Below are 19359 nucleotides of genomic sequence, written 5' to 3' on the forward strand. Positions count from 1 at the left end.
TAGGTGAAATGAATTCGCAATCTGCTGACAAGAAATGAATATAATTACTTCGATTATATGTTAGGTTTTCTCTGCTGCTCGTTATATTAGAATTTCTTTCATTTATTTTGGAATAATTTATGGGTATTTCTGGAGGAATACTTGATAATGATGTTTTAATTTTCGATTTATTAAATGTTTTCTTTGTATCTTCTTTTTCTTGTACTTCTATAATTTCCTCTTCAGAATCTGTTTCATTATTTGAATTATAATAAGGTGTAGATACTGCCGTAGGGTTGTTGAATTGCATGGGTGTGTTTATTTCCTGTAAATTTGGTTTAAAGGTTACTTTTCTTTTTTTAAACTTTCTTTTTCTTCGTTTCAGTGGCGTTTGAAAGTACATCTCCTCTATTATGTCTTCATTATTAATTGAATCTTCATATTCTGAGTCATAAATTTCTAATTCTTCTTGATTCATGCCGTCCTTTTCTAAGTCAGAATTTTGGAGTATTTCTTGTTCATTGTCCTGCCATATGGATTCACCTTTAGCATAATCCCAATAAAAATCTAATTTTTCTGAAAATTCAGCATGATCTCCTGTAATACATTCATTAGCTGCTTTGTGTATAGCTTCATCATCATCTCCATCGGAATTAGTTCGCCAATTTCTGGGTGATAAAGAGGTATCTGCTAACCAATCTTTATGCTGTGCTAAAGAATCATTAAATCGTGATATCGATTGTTCTAAATTTTCTGCAATTTTGGTTTTAGTTAATTGCAATGCTTCTTCTTCTACTTCAGAACTTTCTTCAGTTATATTTATTGGTGGCTCTATGTTAGTTATGAGCTCCATTTCTTGCTGTAGAATCAAATCATTTTTAATAGGTAATTCTGGAGGTGCACTTTTTGGTCCAGGGGGAAGTTTTGATGCAGCTGGTGGAAGTTTTAAACTAGGAAGTGTACTTCTACTAGCCTTTTGAATAGGGGGATTAATGTTTTCAATATCCACGTCCTCGGAATTCTCGCTTTCCGTTGGTTTTTCTATTATTTTTGTTCTGGTTTGTGTTGCCCTTCTTGTTGATACACTTGAGGCAATTGTGCTTAGGTCTAAAGTTTTTGGAGGTTTTAATATCGATTTTGGCTTAAATGTTTTTAATTCCTTTTCACTTTTACTTCCTGTAGCAACAGATGTTGGAGGTGGTTTTATTTTTGAATTTTGTCCAGTTTTGCTTCTTGTGACAATAGATGTTGGAGGTGGTTTTATTTTTGGTTTTGGATTTATTGTTTGTTTGTTCATTAATATTTTGAATTGTGTATGTTCGGTTTCAAGTGGTTTTTCTTCTTTTGTGTAGACATTTCTAGATAAGGCATCTGCGTTAGTGTTTAATTTACCTGATTTATGTTTAAATTCATATAAATAGTCTCGCAATTTTAATCTCCACCTTATTAATCTTTGTCCTGGGTCTTTAATGGTGTCTATCCATCTTAGGGGTTCATGATCGCTGACCAAAGTGAATTTCTTTCCATATATATACGGTCTAAAATAATGGACAGCATATAGAACTGCTAGACATTCCTTTTCTGTTGTTGAGTAATTTATTTCAGGCGCAGTTAACACTCGAGAGAGATAGGCAATAGGTAGATCAAATCCATCCTTTTCTTGACTTAATACAGCTCCTATAGCGAAATCTGAAGCGTCTGTTGTCAATGTGAAAGGCTTATCGTAATCAGGATATTGTAAAATGGGTGCCTTACATAATGCTGCTCTTAATTCTTTAAAGCTGTTATCTTGTTCTTCGTTCCATTCGAATTTTACATCCTTTTTTAATAAATTAGAAAGAGGTTTTGCCTTTCCTGAAAAGTCTTTTATGAATCTCCTGTAGTATCCTGCTAATCCTAAAAATTGTTTCACATTTCTTGGTGTTTTTGGTATTGGAAAATTTGCTACAGCTTCAATTGTTTTTGGATTAGGTTTTACTCCTTCATTACTAATTATGTGTCCTAAATAAGCAACTTCTTTGAATAAAAACTCACATTTTTCTGGTTGTAAAGATAAATTTGCATCCTTTAATCTTTGCAATAATCTTCGAATCTTCTTACCATGTTCTTCCAAGTCTTTAGCAAAAATCACAATATCATCTAAGTAAACAAATAGTTCTACACTTTGTAAACCTAATAATACTTGGTCCATTAATCTCTGGAATGTTGCTGGTGAATTCTTTAGTCCCATGGGCATTCTGATATATTCGTAATGTCCATGCGTTGTGGAAAATGCCGTTTTCGACCTATCTTTTGGATCTAACTCAATTTGATGAAATCCGCTAGCTAAATCAAAAACTGAAAAGTATTGGGCATTGCCCAAATTTTCGACTATTGAAATAATGCTGGGTAGCGGATAAAAGTCGCCCACAGTCTTCTCATTTAGAGCTCTGAAGTCTATTACTATCCGCCATTTTTTCTTTCCAGTTCCATCTATTTTCTTCGGTACTATTAACAATGGTGAGTTATATGGAGAGTTTGAAGGTCCTATAGCACCTTCTGTTATCATTCTATCGATTACTTTATCAATTTCTTCTTTCTGCGATGGTGAAAATCTATATTGTTTAGTGTGTATTGGTATTTCATCATTAGTGTGTATTTTGTGTTGTACTAAATGTGTAGGTGTTAACTGTTCACCAGGAAGGTGAAAACTTTCTGGAAACTCATTTATGATTTCTATTACGTGTTGTTTTTCTTCGTCATTTAGGTGTTCTAGCCTTAAATTTTCAATTACAGCTGAAGCTCTATCTTCAGGAGGTATAAACTCGTCATCTGTTTCATATTCATCTGAATCTTCGCCCGGTAGTTTGTAGAATTCAAAGGGTATTAATTCTTGTGGAGGTATTTCAACTTCGATATCTTCCGATGTGGTGTTAATTGCAAAAATATGACATGTTCCATCGTTATTTGTTACTATTGCTTCGCCTATTAATAATCCATCTATAGTTTTTACTAATGGCAGGTATCCTTGTTTTAAATTAGTATTTAAAACCTTAACAGGTATTATCTGTTTAGTTCTGGCTTTGATTATTAAATTTGGGTTTTTTATGATTTTATTATTAATTAAATTTTCTCTTGCTAGGGATGATTCTATATCGGTAAATAGTATTGGTTTTATAGGATTAGAAGCTGTTACAAGTGTATTATGCCAGAAGGATATTTCTACCTTTTCTTGTCGAAGATATTCCCTTCCTAATATACCATCTGATTCTATAGGAAAATCGGAAGGTACTACTTGAAAAGTAATTAATTTGGAATCTATTTCTATTTTTACGGTTCCTAAAGTAGATGTTTTTATAGGAGTTATTCCAGTTATTTGTATTGCTTCATCCTGTTTGACTTCTAAATCTGGTTGTAATACACATAATTTAATTAAATTTACATCTGCTCCAGTATCTACTAATAAAAGTGCTGTTCTTTCCAAGAAACTAGGGGAATTTATGGTGATTACTGGGGATTCTCGATTATTTTTGGCGTGCAAGATTGTTCCATTTTTTTCAAAATTCTCACGCTTGTAGGACGCTCTTTTTGTTCCACACTCGTCGTCGCGTCTGTTCGTCGAGGGATGTTGGAGTTTAAATGATCCTTTTCAGAAGGTTTAGGAGATTGCGCACGAAGGGGCGTTCTATTCCCTTCGTATGGTTTATCGTTGTGCATTTGTGGTAATGAAGAATGAGGAAAATAAGGGTAAGGATTATAAGGAACATATGCATTTGGAGGATAATGATTTGGGTGTTGAAAGTATGGTTGTTGATGACTGGTAGATGATTGGTATGGTTGATATGGATTTTTCAATATACCAAAAGGAATAGGAGATTGAGCATGATGTCTCATTGCTTCATTTGGATGAGCAAATCGTACTCTAGGACTAGGGCTTCGTTCTCTGGAACCATAATCACTTGATTGAGAATTTCGTGAATAATGATATGCATTATATTCCGCTTTATGATACTGATGTCGGGTTTCAAATTCCAAAGCAAATTTTAATGCTTCTTCAATGGTTGTAGGATTTCTAGCTTCTAGAATACTAGACATACCATCTGGTAAACCTCGGGTAAATGCTTCTAATGCACATTCAACTAAGGGTTCCATCATAGTATTTGATCTTTCGACACCATATTTATCTTGAAGAGCAGCCTTAGCTCCTGCCATCAAAAGCAATATTTTGTCGTAAAACTCACTAACGTTATCATTTCGGCCCATACGAATTGTAGATATTTCTTGTAGATACCATGTATATGACTTGCGATGAGCAAATCTTTGTTTTAAATGTTGGATTAGTTCGTCTATGGTATTAAAATTCTTACCTTGTATACTATCTCTAGCTACACCTTTTAATCTGGCAAGAATTGCCTTTAAATATTGTTTTTCACAATTAATAGGAATATTAGACTCACCATTTATTATATCTTCTATAAAATCTCTTACAGGAATGTTTTTACCATCATAAAAAGGAATATTCATTATGCCCTGTTGCAACGCAAAACACTCAGCCATTGATGTTATCATGGCATCATTTAAAGTTCTATCAATATTACCGAATAAATTACTTGTTTGTGGTCTATCTGTAGCCATGATTATAAGTTTACTAAAAACGGAAGGAATAATTAAAATATCTCGTTAATTATATCAAATGAAAATGGTAACCCTAAAATTCCAACAATATTAGAATTACTCTCACTATTAATAGTTTGGAATTCTAAGACTGTGTAATTGATGCAAACTTTTGCTTCTCCGATAGTGTTGATTGTACTATCTCTTAAGGAATATTTAATTATGCGATTTATTCCTAAAAAGGGAATTAATTCACTTTCTTTAATTAAATTGATTGGTAAAGATAGATCAAGTATGAATAAACACTCGTGATCCTTGAAGAAATATGATTCCAAAAGAATTTTTGGATATAATTGATTATATTTTTCAATAAAATGAAAGTATGAGTTCATAGGGGAATACGGATAATGGCGGCTTGGAACCGTATAGCCGTATTGCTACTAGGGAGTTTAGTGTTATCGGACTATTGTCTGTCTGACACAACTCGTCTTGTACTACTTACGGACCAACGCACTTGGCGCTAGACAGTAGTGCGAGAGTATAAAATCAAACTTTCGCGCCTGTTTGCAACTGCAACCTCTTATGTTAGTATATTCGCCTGATATCTTTTCTCAAGGGGGCTTTACGTAAACTTAAATTTCTCCTAAATTTTGGGAATCTAAAATTTTTGATTTTGTCTTATTGATTAGTTGTATTAAAGAGAATGATTCTATGAAATCTGAATTTTTGTTATTATCAATGTCGAAAATTATATTGGTTAATATTGTGTATTATATATAGTTTTATGTAAAGTTATAACCGAAATTCACTAGGATCTGTGTTAAGAAAAGATAATCCAAGAACACCTGTCAATTCGGGTTGTTGATTGTTAATGTAGGTGTGATATTGATATTACAAATAAATCAAAAATTGAGACTTCTTTTCAATTGTTTGTGTAAATCAAGAGCTTAGACAGAATTCGCCGAACGGCGTAAAACGTCGAGTACAAAGTCAAAATTCGCCGGACGGCGTAAAATTGACCCTGCTAAGACCTCAAAATTCCAAACAATGATATTATCAAAATTTATTGATATGAAAACCTCGCCGGACGGCGTAGATCTCCAATTTTCAAAGCTATAGTTCGCCGGACGGCGTAAAAATAGCTTACTCAATAAGATTTTGAATGATTTTATGAATTTATTAAACAGTCGGGTTTTAAACACCCTAATTCTCAAGTTCGCCGGACGGCGTAAAATGAAAATATAACAAATTCTGTAATTCGCCGGACGGCGTAAGAACAAAACTGCTAGAGAATTTAAAATGACCGTTTACAAATGTTTATAGTGAAGTATATGAATAAACATTTAATGAAATGTGATGTGTTTATAAGGGTGATATAATTGATTTTGAATAAATTTGAACCCTTAAAAATTTTGAAATTTGTTCTAAATAAATATGCCGAATTATTTGATAATTTTCATAAAATTGTTTTTGCAACAAAAGTGACAATCCCACCGCTGCCACCAAATCAGCTGTTACGTTCCGAACTAGGCGTGGTTTTTAAAGAAAAATTAATTTTATTTACTTGAAGATAGTAAGGCTGATTAATCAGGTTGGTAAAGCCTGATATTTATTTTTATGTAGGATCGTGGTCACTTGTCAAAACTACGGGTTTTGCGTTACAATAACAAGTCAAATATTCCCTTTTATAACATTTATTGATTAAATAATAATTATATAGTAATGATTAAACAATAATGATACAAGTTTACAATTCGTTTACTTACTTTTAGCAATGAAGTCGGATAAATCGATGATTATAGCTTAGTCGTTATAAATTGGTTTTGATTTGATTTGAAATAGTTCGTTTTGGTTGCACTTGTGTAACTTTAACGACTTAAATTGTTTTATAACTATTTAAAGAATTGCAATATTCTTTATTGTTATCTCTCGTCACTCGCACCTTTGACAGGAATGAATTTTATAGCAGGTGTAAGAGAAGCAACATATACTAAATTGACAAATTTAGAAAAAGAGATAATGCAAGATTTCTTTAGTATTTATAGTTATAAATACGACAGTTATTTCTATTAAATTATTGATTCTAAGTGTTAATTTGCTTCTCTTGCACCTATTGGCTATCAGGAAAGAACTATGTTCTAAGTGAAAAGTCAAATTAACTTGCACCTATTGGCTATCAGGAAAGAATACAATAATTTGGGCGAAAGTAAACTGAAGGGTCGCTCTACGATGTTAGAGATTGCACCGGAACTTTTGACAAGCTTTATGGAAAAAGCTCTTGTTTATATACTAGTCGATTATGCTAATTAGTGGGAGAAATGTCATATTATTGAGAAGGGGTGAACTATAAATAGAATTACTTTTCCTTATATGGTAATGGCCTACATCGCATGTATGACATTGAATCTTCTTCTTTCTGAATTCTCTCTTTTATATGCTGACAATGGGTTTTTGAAGATCATATTACACTTGGATCTTCACAACCTTCACATTCTTCACGCGTATAAACAAACAAGCTCGAACTTGCTACACATTTTGCTTACATATATCCTATTTTTAGCTTTTCAACTTTCTGAACTTATATGGTGAAAACGAATGTCATATCTCTTTTGAGATCAATTTCGTTTCCACACTCTATCCTATCAATATATACATAAATAAATACATTAAAATAAGACATACAGTTTAAGTATTGTAAAATTATTACAGAATTATATATAATGTCTTATTTTAATGATAAGAATAAGAAAAATTAGGGAAAATTGTTACCGGGATGTAACAAATGGAAATTCGAATTAATAAAAATTATGACAAATCTGAATTCGATCAAATAGAAATTCTGTTAAATTAAATTTCGACTAAATAAAAGTTCTGCAATGTATAAAATCGATTAAATTAAAATTCTGCTAAATAATAATTCTTTAAAATGAAACTTGCGCTAAAAGTAAATTCTTTCTATTAAAATTCTACCTAATAAAAATTCGTTTAAATGAATAGTCTGTTTAATGGAAATTCGAAAAGATGAAAATTCTGGCACATAAAAATTCGATCAAATGAAAATTCTGTTAAATGAATAATTGGATAAGTGACAATTCTGTAATGTAAAAAATCGATGAAATAGAAATTCTGTGAAATAATAATTCTAAAAAATGAAACTTCACATAAAAGTAAATTCTCTATATTAAAATTCTGTCTAATTAGATTTCGTCTAAATGGCTATTTTGTTTAACAAAAAATCGAGCATATGAAAGTTCTGAGAAATAAAAATTCGATGAAATAGAAGTTCTGTCAATTGAATGTTCGGTTGTATAAAAATTCTGTAATACAGTAAAGCAGATAAATAGAAATTCCGTCAAATTAAAATTCGGTTAAAAGAAAATTCTATTTAATGAAATTCTAAGAAATGGAAATACTAAAAAATTAATTTTAGAACTTATTCATGCGCCCCTTATTTATTTTGGTTAATTATTTATTTATGGCAATCAATTATTATAAAAACGATTTTTAAATATATATTTTATTGTTGTCAAATTAATGAAAAATTATTTAAGGAAAGACAAAATTTTATGTATTACAAGATTTTATGTTTATATTATATTTTTATTCCAATTATTTTATCTAAATTATTTACCAGTTGAAGTAGATGCTCTTGAATCCATTTCAAATCAAAGTATATTTTGGAATGGTTAATACTGTATTCTCACAAATCTACACAAAAAACGGTAGACGTAAATTTTAACTTAATTACATTTTATTTCTTAAATTAATAATTACTTTTTGAATAATTATTGATAAAATTTCACATAATTTTATAAACTTAACTTTGTTAACTTTTTAAACTTCGTAAAAGAATTATAATAAAACTGAAGGTTTATAATCATAAAATGTATTATAATATTTATTTATAAGAATAATTTAAAAATATTTCATTAAAAAGATGAAATTGTATATAAGAAGAATTTTAATCATATTTGAATTTTACTATAAAATCTTATTTTACAAAGTTCCGTTTTTATAATACAAACCAGCTCAATTAATATGTTGAAGAATCCGTAAGAAATCCATTTCTCTACCTAATTGTTCAGCATTTTTAAAACTAACGAATTTTCTAACAAAATATCACAATTATATTATGTAGATAATTAAATAATTATCTCTTCAACAAGATTATGGAATGACATTCCGTTCTTTGTCAATTGTCAAAAAATGAAATTAGGAGCAAATGAAATTCTTTTTTTTTGACAATATTGACAAAAGACATAACATGCAGTAATTTAGATTTCAGAAAATTTTTTAATTTTTTGATATTTTTAAAACAAACTTTAGAGAAATTTCTATTAAATAAATTAATTTTATGCTGACTATTTTTTATGTAAATCTATCGGAATACAGTATTAACCTATCAGGCCTTCCTGAATGAAGTGAATTTAGGAGCAATCTACTTCAACTGATATGTAATTTAAAGTAGGTTCATGTAAAACATAAAATTTTTTTTTATTAACAAGAATTTATCAATATTGCGACGACATAAAAATAAAATATTTAAGTCATTATTGTAATAATTAATGGTTAGAAAAATAAATCAATGATGAATAAAAAATAAGATAAATTTAAATTAACTTTTACCATTTTTGCATACAAATTTATCTCAAGGAATAACATATTTCATGTAAATTGAAGAACCAAAAGAATTAATTTATACACATTTTTACACATTTATATGTGAACAGAATCCAAAATATAAAATAAAGATATTTCTGTTTCAAATAACTTTAAGTTAATGAACGGCAACAATTGATTAAATAATACTTCGAAAAATACTGATCGGAAAAAAATTTTGCAAATTTTATGCTTAATGGATTTTGCATACGTTTTGCTTAATTTTTCTGCTAAATTAATTTTACCAAATCAATATTGCAAAAAATTTTGCAGTCGTATAATTGATTTTGCAAAATTAATCTGACAAAAACAATCTTGCAAAAAAATGTCGCAGATTTTGTGCCTTATAGATTAATTAATTAATTTTGCAAAAAAATGTTCTTAAGTTTATGTATTGTAGACTGATCAATTAATAAATTTTGCAAATTAATTTGGAAGAGAATATAAATTTTTTGAAAGATGCTTCAATAGAAAAAGGTACCAAGTACAATTTTCAGATGTATAAGTTCCTCAAGACTCTAGAAAAAAAGTATTCATCGAATCAAATATTAGCGAATGTGCAAGTGAACCAATACCAGGAGAGAACCAGAAAACCAGAAAAACCTATAACATAAAATCTTTTGAAACAAAACAAATATATTTAAAAATTATTTTCAACTTATTTATATATTAAACCTCAATCTTCTACGAAATATTGAATAAGAATTTTTTTGATTGCAATCTTAGAAAGGATTTGTTTTTTCTCGCATTTAATTCTGAAAAGAAATTTTATTACACGAAAATTTGAATAAGACTTTTATTACTCGGAACCTTGAATAAGATTTATATTCCTCGGAAATTCGAATAAGACTTTTATTCCCCGAAACTTCGAATAAGACTTTTATTCCCCGGAATTTCGAATAAGACTTTTATTCCTCGGAAATTCGAATAAGACTTTTATTCCCCGAAACTTCGAAAAAGACTTTTATTCCCCGGAATTTCGAATAAGACTTTTATTCCACAAAATCTTGAATAAGAATTGTATTACATTGGCTTTTCAATAAGCATTATATGAACAGGAGGCGTCGATTTATATTTTGACTTAATTTTTTATACGATAATATAATACTTTTTATGTTAAAAATATGTTTTCTTTTAATTAGGTTATTAATTTTTTAAGTATTAATCATATAAAATTTAATTATTTTTTACTTAGTATCGCAACTCTTTTGTGTTCAACAATTTTGTTACTTTGCAGATATTGTTATATAAATGACAAAAAAATATTTCACATTCTTTTTATGTATATATATATATATAAATATGAATTCATAATTTGATTTTAAAGAAGGTTAATGTACTCTGTAATCAATAATATTTATTATTTTGTTTTTAAATGTTAAATATCGAATGTTTTGTTAAATGTTATATGACCTTTAAAATAATTTAATTAAAAAATTTTTTTTTCAATTATAAAAAATTTCTTGAAAAACAATATTCTTTACTACATTATTTTCCCTTTGGTCTCCTAAATATATTTTGAGTGATGACCAAGAACGAACACGTGATAATGCAACATAAAGTTGCCCATGATTAAAAACGTCTCGCCTTAGATCTATTCCTATTTTGTCAAAAGTTTGCCCTTGTGATTTGTTGATAGTCATTGCAAATGCAATTTTAATTGGAAATTGTCTACGTCCAAATTCAAAAGGGTACCGCTTATCACTGTATAAAGTTGTTCGATTAATAAACACTATATTAACACATTTATCTCCAGTTAAAATTTTGCACTTTAATAAGTGATTTTTTAATTCCAAAACTTGCAATCTTGTGCCATTGCATAGCCCTTCATTTATAGAAAGATTTCTGATTAACATAACAACTGTATTAATTCTTAATCGCAATTCATGTGGTGGTAAATTTGGAGGATTTAATGTCTCTAAATATTCAGGTAGAAGGGCTTCACCAATCTCACTATTATCGCAATTTTTAACAGTATTAATACTGGTATAAATTTTTTCTGTTGACACATCTAATAATTCAACTACTGATTTATTAATATCATCTACGTCAACATTGCGAGCTGACAAAATTGCTTGTTTGGAGTAGCTATACAATTTTCTGGTATTCTTAAGTCATTTTCATTGTGGTTAGCCGTTCCATTTCCAACTTGTAATAAAAATGATGAAAATTCTTTTTCATGTGGTAAAGCTCGCATATTTTCTGTTAAAGAAAATTTAAAAAAGCAGACCACACACGAATGTACTTAATACAGAGATTGACCAATTCACTGCGAGTGGCATTCTGTTTGACTGGCAACAGTTGTCGAAAATCACCTCCAAGTATCATTATCTTACCTCCAAACGGTTTATCGTTGTTCATTATATCCCCTAAATTGCGATCTACTAATTGTAGAGCATGCCTTGGAGCCATTGGTGCTTCATCCCAAAAAAATACGTCTATATTTTTTAAATACTCTGCTTCTTTGGATTGTGCTTTAATAGTCAAAGATGAACCACTATAAATTGCAATTGGTAATTTAAAAGTCCTGTGAACAGTTTTATCATGCGGCAATAATGTAGCTGCAATTCCTGTGAAAGCTTTTTTTCCTTTACTTTCTAATAAATGAATCAAAGTTGTGTAAACAAATGTTTTGCCGGATCCTCCAACTCCATTAATAAAGTAACATCTTTTTCTATTATTATCAATCATTTGTTCATCATCAACTGTTTCTAAAACAATATCTACAATTTCTTTTTGTTTTTCATTAAGATTTTCATATTGTTTAGTACCAATTTCTTTGTGTTGTTCTATTAATATTTCATTTTCAATGTCATCTTCTGTTTCTGTTATTTGTAGCAATGATGGAAAACATGTTAGACTTGAATTTTCATTAATGAGCAATGTATTGATTTGAATGTACGCTTTTTTTTGTGCAAAAATGTCAGACATTGTTTTCGAGTAGTCTTGAGATAAAGCAACTTCAAACTCTTCCCATAGTTCTTCCGGTCGTAAAGGTTGACAATGAATGAAAATGAGTAGATTTATTCAACGCAGATCTAACTGAATTTTGATCATCTACATTATTTATAACAACTGTTTGCTGGTTTGGCAAGTGAATAGGAAGTCGATAAATTGTATGACTTTTTCCTTGCGAATTGTTGCTTAATATACGGCCACATGGTTCAGGTGGATTAACATAGCGAGTTTCAACATAATTTTTAATTTCATCATGTTCAATAACCCCCAATTCTTGATTATTATTATCATTGTTTTGTGTTTCTTGAATGACAACAGCAGCATCGTGTCCTTTGTAAATATATTTATACAGATATTTTACTGCTTTAATACTTGTAACTACTTCTACGTTAATATGGCAATTTAATCGCAATAAGAATTCTTTATTATGGGGTACAACGCGTTGATTATCATATTGAAATCCATCACGACGATTATATGTCTCAGTATTTCGTCGTCTATAGTGGGGATAACCGTCTTCATCCATAGTCGTTTGATCATTAAATTGTTTTCGATAATTTTTTGAAGATTTGCCATTTTTATCTAAGCACCAGTCTCCGCAAGGACCATGAATCATATTGGCATCAATGATGTTATGTAATCTTGGATTATCTGTTGGATGAGGAATTTCAGCTGAAATAAATTTATCTACAATTTCAGGAGTTGTAATTTTAGAATTGGGTTTTAAATTATTCAATAAATGAACATGTGGTAATCCACGTTTTTGGTATTCAACAACGTAAACGTAAGCTTGCAATTCACCAAATAATTTTTCTTTAACTATTATGTTAAGGAGTTCTTCTTTTTTTAATTCAAAAACACGAGCCACTAAATTAGGTCTATCAGAAGCAGTTTGTCCATCCAACAAATTTTCTGTAATTTTTCTCCACTTTGGATTGCAAGTCATTGTAATAAATAAATCAGGTTTACCAAATTTTCGTACTATGGTCATTGCATCTTGATAATTTTGTAACATATTTCTTGGTGATCCTGGATAAGTAGAGGGTAGAACAATTACTTTTCCAACACGACTGCTTGTATTTTCTGCAGTTTTCTCCAAGTGTTGTAAGAGACTTTCATATGTATCAACAGTCCATTGTTGAAATAAACGTCTTCCCATCAAAATGTAATTTGTTTCATTTCGAATAGCCATTCGGTACTTAATGTAAGCATTTCTAGTTACTCTACGATTACTGCTAACCATTTTTAGATTATCACACCAACCTTTTGTCCCGTGAGAATAGAATAATGGATAAGTCCATGGTTCAACATTAGCATCCATTGAGCTAACATATTGTAAATCCTTAGTATTTTTGTTACGTATTGTAACATACGATTCCGAAATTTCTCCATCTGCAGTAGTGGAAAAAATTGCAGCAACTTCATTAACTCTTTGAAAATTGTAACGTCTTTTATCTTGTCCTTTTTTTAATGTAAACAACAGTTGTAATTCAGGTTCGTTACCATTATTTTCGACAGTCATAGAATCCAATTCTTCCTTCATCATTTGATACGCATTTGCGAAAGTATTACATTGTCTCATTGCATTGTCAATTGCACTCAAAATTTCTGCATTTAATGCAGAATTCATATTCATTCAATAATCGGTAGCTTCATTAGTGTCAATTATGAAAAGTTGTCCGAAACTGGGCATTTCATCATTAGAAGGATATAAAGATGTATTAATTTGATAATAGATTTGTCCTTGAATTTTAAAGCAACAAGGTCCAGGCCGTCTGTTATTAAATTCTATCAAATTAGAATTGAAAGAAGCAAATGAAAATGAATTATTGTATTTTCGTATGTTACTGTAAAAGTGATTCGATAATGGATGAGTGCCTTCAAACAAATTTTTTAAAATTTCTGGTGGATCTGGTAATGGATCTAAGACTACTTTGCCATGACTGCAATAATCGTTAAAAGAATTTCCCTTTTTACCTACTTTCTCTGCCTTAAAGTGTTTTGCCTTACAGTGAGTACATAACACATTCATATCACCCAAGTAATGTTCTGAAATTTTATTAAGTCTAGCACTTTCTAAAAGATTATCAATATCATTTTGTTGATGAATGCCATTAAAATTATTATTATTGTTGATGATGTTATGTTCGTGCGTTAAAATATTGCTTTCACTTGTTGAAGGGATATTTATTTCATTATTACCACTAATTTCATGAACATTATGCAAATTTAATGTTGATGTGAGGTCATGAACAAATCTCATTCGTTTAGATTTATCTACTTCATTTGTACTCTTTTTGTCTTTTCTTATTTTTCTTTTTCGGTTTATTACCCTTTTTATATTTTTTATAGTCTCAGACATTTTAGTGTTCTTTTTCTTAAAGTTTCGTTTGTTTAAATAATTATTTTTATTTTAATATTATTTTAGGTGTTAATAATGATTTCTTTTGTCTTGAAAAGCATATATATTTCTTATTTAATGTTTACATAAATAGTAGTTAAAATTGTTTTCGAAAATATTTCTTAAAAATTCTTTTTGTAGTTTTAAAAAATCTTTCTATGGTCTTAAAAATTCCTTTTTAGTCTTAAAAATCTTTTTTAGTCTTAAAAAAATTCCTTTTTTGTTCTTAATAATTTTCTATAATCATAATAATTTCTTTTGGTCTTATATTTTCTTAAAGTCTTAATTTCTTGATTTTAATTCAATTGAATTTAAATTAATATTTAATTCAACAATTTCAATAAATGATGATAGAAGGTAATGAATGGTTTTTATTTTTTACGTAATATAAAGTGTTTTTATTTAATGTTTATTTATTAACAAAAGTAATTTTACATCAAAATAATTTTATTTTATTATACAAAAAATAGTACAATATTTACATGACAAATTAATTTAATATATAATAATAAAGTTGTAGAGGTAGAATGTGCGTAATTGTATGAGTACGTTCGATGATGGTGAATTCTCCTGAAACAAAATAATGTATGTGTCAATATTTTATAATTTACAAATTTTAATTTATATTAATATGATTAAATTTGCTTAATGTTTGAACAATATTTCGAAATAAGATTATTTAATATAAATAAAACAAAAATTATTATTCATTAAACGTCAATAAAATTTTTTAGTAAAATACATAAAACACATAACATTCTATTATTATTATTATTATTATTATTATAAATTTAAATAATTTAAAATATTAATTCAATATTTAATTGCTATTATTTTTTACTATTAATAAATCATATACATATAATGCCAACAGCAATCTATTAAAAAATAAAATGTTATATATTTTTATATTTAATAATATAATTTTTTCATATATATGTAATTAAAGAAAGTAGATTATCTTTTAAATAAATAATAATGAGAAAAGACTGACCTTTAATATATATTGTTTTTTTCTTGTACTTTTTCACTGGCTTGCTGTTAATAAATCCTTGAAGTTTTCTTTCTATCTACAAAACCAATAAAATTACAATATATTTAATATATATATATGCAGGATATTAAAATTAATTTTTTTTAAATATAATACTATTATATCGCAAAAAAATTTTGTATGGTTGACATAAAAAACAGGTTTTTTTAAAGTTTGTCACATTCACACTTAACCATTTGAGGACCACATTTTTTGTTTAAAATAAAAATCATGATTTTCGATTTTTAAATAAACATATTTTTCAGTGAAACTACTACTACTAAGTTTTTTATCTTAAAAAAAGAGTCTGGAATTGGAAGTTTATTAAAATAATTTAAAAACATTGGTCCAAAATGTTTAAAAATTTTAAAATGCCGATTAGAAAGCACATTCAAATTATGAAAGACAAATATTAATTAACCGTGTAAATGAAACTTGTATGTCATATAATAAAACTCAAAACAATAGAGTAGAATGATATTTTAGAAGATAATAAAAATATTATTGAAAGAAAATCAGTCGATTTTTTAAATTAATTAAATTATATCAAATTTTTTTTAAATTAAAAGGCAATGATTAATTATATTGATCACAACCATTAAAAAATTACAACAATCACATAACCTCAATATAATAGAATGAAACTTTCTTACCTGTATTTTCCTACGTTGAAATTTTCTACAAAAAGAAAAATTCTTTTTTGTAGAACTTTTTTTTAAGAAGGAAATATATTTCTTATAAAGAAATTACAATGAAATATTGTAATTATATATATATTTTAAAATTTGACACTTGGGTATTTTTTGAAACAGATACATGAAGATTATACACATTAGTACAGTCGAATCTCCCATAAGTTAACTTCCCATAAGTTAATTTTCCCCTATCACGTACCCCCTCTACCTAAAAAAAACTTTAGTCATTACACATGCGCATAGTGGTGCCAAGATGGCTGACACATAAATAAACATAACCTCGTCTACAAACGTGTTCTATGATCATCTGTGACTTAGTTTAATTTAGTTGAATGTGTTGAAATGTGTTGTAAAAAGCAGAAGACGCATACGCACCTTCCTCTGCAGGATAAAATTAATATTTTGGAGGCTTTAAAAAAAGGTACGAAAGGAACGACAGTGGCTAAACTGTATAATGTAACACCTGCAGCAATCAGTAATCTTAAGAAAAATAAGGACAGGTTGTTAGGTGTTGAAAATATAAATTTGAAAGTCCTGAAAAAAAGAAAAGTTATAAAGCCAGTGCACAATATTGATCTGGAGAAAAGTCTTATCATGTGGTTTAATGAAAGACGTTCTTTGGGTGAGCCAGTGAGTGGGCCGTTGTTTAGAGAAAAGGCCTTGATCCTGAATTATAAATTGAATGGTGCAATAAAATTTAAAGCTAGCAATTGTTGGTTGGATAAGTTTAAACGACGACATGGTATAAGGCAGTTATCTATGCAAGGCGAAAAATTATCTGCGGACGTAGATGCTGCCATAAAATTTGCATTCGATTGTCAAAATTTAGTTAACGAGGAAGGTTACGATTTATCTTTGCTTTTTAACGCTGACGAAAGTGGGATTTATTGGAGAAGGCTACCACTAACAACATTAGCTGGAGCAAATGAAGAGCATGATTGTCCTGGTATGTTAAAAAGTAAATAAGTATTTAATAATACATAATGGAAGTTATATTATTAATTCATAATATATAAAAATATTTATTATCGAATTTTAGTTAAATTGTAAATTTGCGAAATTGCATTTATAATGCATAGAAGTTTTAACAACCTTTGTAAAATTGTTTTAAACGTTGTATAAAATCTTCGTAGACTCTAATAAAAATATCATCATAACCTCTAAAATTACACAATTTAATGTGGTGATTTTTATAACAATTTTGAAAGAATTGATCAGAAGTTATTAAATTTACTATCGTTTATTTAAGTGTAATTTTTCAATTCTTATTATTATAGTAACTTAATTTAAAAATTTTAAAAATTTTATTTTTAGGTTGGAAGTTAAATAAGGATCGATTGTCAGCGTTATTTTGTGCAAATGCAGACGGTACTTTTGCTTTACCGCTATTAGTCATAGGCAAATCTCAAAATCCCCGCTGCTTTAAAGATGTGGGAACCTTACCGGTTATTTACAAACATCAGAAAAGTGCATGGATGAATGGAGCAATATTTTTTGACTGGTATAAAAATCGTTTTATTCCATCAGTCCAGGAAATGCAGGAGAAAACGAAAAAATTTGGGAAAGTTTTGTTATTATTGGATAACGCTAAATGTCATCCGCCAAAAGAAGTTCATAATAAAGTGAATGAAAACTTCACAGTAGAGTACTTGCCACCCAACGTCACTTCATTAATCCAGCCTATGGATCAAGGCGTAATAGCAAAAGCCAAAAATGTGTACCGTAAACATCTACTCAGGCAATTAATCCTTAACAACGATAAAGTAACTATTCCCGATTTTCTAAAAACATTTAATTTAAGAGATTGCTGTTTAATGCTAGCGAATGCATTCGAAGCATTGACACAAGACAACCTTAAAAATGCATGGAACAAACTTCGTGGTGTTTCAGGATTAAACGAAAATAACGATGTTATTGATAAATCGTCAATGATAAAAGAAGTTCACTCATTGGTAGAGAAAGTAAAAGGTAAATTAATCGAAAATTCAATTTTTCTACATTTTAATTAAATCACATCTCAATTAAATCCAATAAATTAAATAATTTTAAAAATTTATCAACTAAATTTTTATTTGATTGAACTTTCAAATGATAAAAATTTTCAATTTCCATTTTAATTTTTTTTATCTTATATCGTCTTATTTCTAAATTCTTATTCACAAATAGATTTCGAAGAGATTCATCCGAGTGCTGTAAATCTGTGGTTATCAGAGGATGAATATGATCAAGGATGGAAACCACTCAGCGACGACGAAATTGTTGAAGAAATAACAGGACAAAAATATGACAGTATTGAGAATAAAAGGATAGATGAGAGGAAAATCCTCGAATCTTACCAGGCTGGCACTAATAAAGAATTAAACAATACAATTTACTATTTACACAATTGGTGCATGCAAAACGATCAATACACGCTATCAGACTTCCGTGTTTTTCGTAAATGGGAGGATATTTCTTTAAAAGAATTACAGAAGGAGCATTGTGATAGTCCTGATCTCAACAATAACTGTGATCTTATTCTAGAACCTCAAAATAAAAAATCAAGGTTTTTATAAAATTAAAACGATAAGATAACTTGTTAAAAATTAAAGTTTTATGTATTTTTAAGACTCCACGAGACTGACTATTTTAAATGTACACAAATATGTTAAATATGACAAACTGTCAAAAACGATTTTTTATTTGAAAAAAATTTAATTAAAAATACTATTAATAATTTAAAAAATAATAATTCAAAAAATCTCAATATTCTATTTTATTTTTAAATAGGAAGTTAAAATATATATTTTCGTTATTTGAATTTAAAAATACAGTTTATTTGAATTATAATAAAAATTGATTTTAATTTATGTTATTTTTAGTTCTCAAGTTAACATTTTTGTCTACGATGTTTTTAGCAATGTTCTTCTAAAACGTGTAATTAACATCTTGTACCACTAACTGGAATAAAAACATTCGATTCATGTTTAAAAGAAATTTGTTTTAATTTAATTGAATTTTGTTTTTTTTAATTTTATTTAATTATTAAATAATTGTTTCAC

General features: G+C 28.4%; 1 protein-coding gene across 1 annotated transcript; it reads right to left on the reverse strand.

Annotated features, from left to right (window-relative positions):
* Positions 1–12193: 12193 nt before the first annotated feature.
* Positions 12194–13819, reverse strand: LOC127287552 (uncharacterized). The gene has a single exon (XM_051314545.1). It carries the CDS (start codon positions 13817–13819, stop codon positions 12194–12196), a length of 1626 nt encoding a protein of 541 aa, XP_051170502.1.
* Positions 13820–19359: the final 5540 nt, after the last annotated feature.

The sequence above is a fragment of the Leptopilina boulardi genome, unplaced genomic scaffold (assembly GCF_019393585.1).
Source record: "Leptopilina boulardi isolate dan_hultmark-lab unplaced genomic scaffold, ZJU_Lbou_2.1 LbouV2_371, whole genome shotgun sequence".
NCBI lineage: Eukaryota > Metazoa > Arthropoda > Insecta > Hymenoptera > Figitidae > Leptopilina > Leptopilina boulardi.

Bases quoted from the DNA above. Each gene is read 5' to 3' on its own strand.
- LOC127287552 (XM_051314545.1), bottom strand. From the start codon at position 13,819: ATGAATTCTGCATTAAATGCAGAAATTTTGAGTGCAATTGACAATGCA.